This window comes from Capsicum annuum, chromosome 9, assembly GCF_002878395.1.
Source record: "Capsicum annuum cultivar UCD-10X-F1 chromosome 9, UCD10Xv1.1, whole genome shotgun sequence".
Lineage (NCBI taxonomy): Eukaryota > Viridiplantae > Streptophyta > Magnoliopsida > Solanales > Solanaceae > Capsicum > Capsicum annuum.
Window position 1 is genome coordinate 93,937,841 of NC_061119.1, and position 1,752 is coordinate 93,939,592.

The 1,752-nt window shown below is 31.6% G+C and overlaps 1 protein-coding gene across 2 annotated transcripts in view; it reads right to left on the minus strand.

Moving 5' to 3' along the window:
• Positions 1–558: 558 nt before the first annotated feature.
• LOC107842617 overlaps positions 559–1,752 on the minus strand; it is an 11,732-nt gene continuing 10,538 nt past the window's right edge. For both annotated transcript variants that reach the window (XM_047396910.1, XM_047396911.1), the window contains one exon: positions 559–1,164. In XM_047396910.1, coding sequence (XP_047252866.1) covers positions 928–1,164 — 237 coding nt within the window. In that variant the 3' untranslated portion in view covers positions 559–927. The remainder of the gene's footprint in view (positions 1,165–1,752) is intronic.

Here is a 1,752-nt window from a genome sequence, read left to right on the forward strand (position 1 = left end):
TAATTTAGCTGCGGAAATAAATCCGCAGGTACGTTATTTGCAATTAACTATCAAATTTTTTCTAGAATTATTTGGTAAAATTTCATAAAAAAGAATTTTACCTGCGGATTTTCACGAAAAAAATAACAAATTCTTCCCCACGAAGATTGCCAAGTAAATTCCTAGGTAATTTAGCTGTGGAAATAAATCCGCAAGTACGTTATTTACAAATTTATTTGCGATTAACTATCAAAATTTTGCATGAATTATTTGGTAAAATTTCATAAAAAATAATTTTACCTGCCGATTTTTACGATAAAAATCACAAATTATTCCCCACGAAGATTGCCAAGTAAATCCCTAGGTAATTTAGCTGCGAAAATAAATCCACAAGTATGTCATTTGCGGATTTATTTGTGATTAATTAGCAAAATTTTAAATGAATTATTGGTACAATTTCATTAAAAAATGATTTTACCTACAAATTTTCACGAAAATAATTCACACGTAAATTACTAGTAATATTTCAAAATTAATCAAAAATCTATTTAAAACCTTGAATAATTCTCAAAAACATCATTCAAAACAACTTTAATGTAAACCATTATAGCTAACAAAAAACATAATCCAAAACATCCACATCAATAATGTATGATTCGTAAATGGTCCAAAAAAAATATTTCAAACTTGAATCCTAAATAAAACTACCAACCATCAGGGTCAGAATCACTTTCATTCACGTTATCGGGATTATCACTTCCATTCACGTCGTCAGAGTCATCATCACTTTCATCCTCATAAGTTTGGTAGTCTTTTTGAGATGGGCATTCAATATTTGAAGATGATTTGTTGTATATATGCTTCATCAACAAGTGTAATTCCATTCTCATCCGCTTATTTTTCTTTCGCTCATTCTGCAACTGAGCATACAAATGAGAATTTGAAGCATCAACTTGAGATCATCTCATCAATTTCTTTTGGCAAAGTTGATGTTGAACTATTAGTTGCCTTTACACTTTGACCCATGGAGCTAAGACCTTTGACTCTTCCTTTTTTCTTTCTACCAACAGATTGCACCCAGATATCCATTTTAATTAACTGAGTCGGCTTACTAGTTGTTTCTCCATCCACAGCTGATGCACTTTGAGCAGCTAATATTTCTTGTTTTTTTTTTTCAAACTCATTCTGCATAAGAATATGTTAAGTCAGACCATAAAAAGTGGTAAGAAATATATCATTAGCATAAATTATATTAGATTATAGAATAACCGTTGCTATGTTATTAATAGACTAACTTCTCATTTTCATAGCACTTAAGCAACAGTAAATCATTGAACCAGATGACAGTTAGATCGCAGATACATCTATTGAATGAGTACAATTATGCAAAAATTATTTGGAAAATATAATATTTATATTTTTTGACCTCTTTAACCTGTTATTACAAAATTTATATCCCTGATATATACTTATCTACTGATGATGGTGCATTCCTAAGAACTACACTAGATCGATGTTTCCCTACATAGAGGGTCATCTAATTGCTTTGCCAACTCCCTCTTTATATAGAAGGATTACTAGAACTCTAACTGATATTTAGGCGCGACCGACTTTGAGGGGTTTTTTGTTTCGACTGAGAATGCTGATAGGATAATGCCAGTTGGATATATTGATATAAGCAGTCTGGGGGTAGAGCTACTTCTATGGCAGGTAGTAAGGGGGTTGCAGGTATTTCAGCCCCAGCTTTAACTTATATAGTGCCCTCTCGACAAA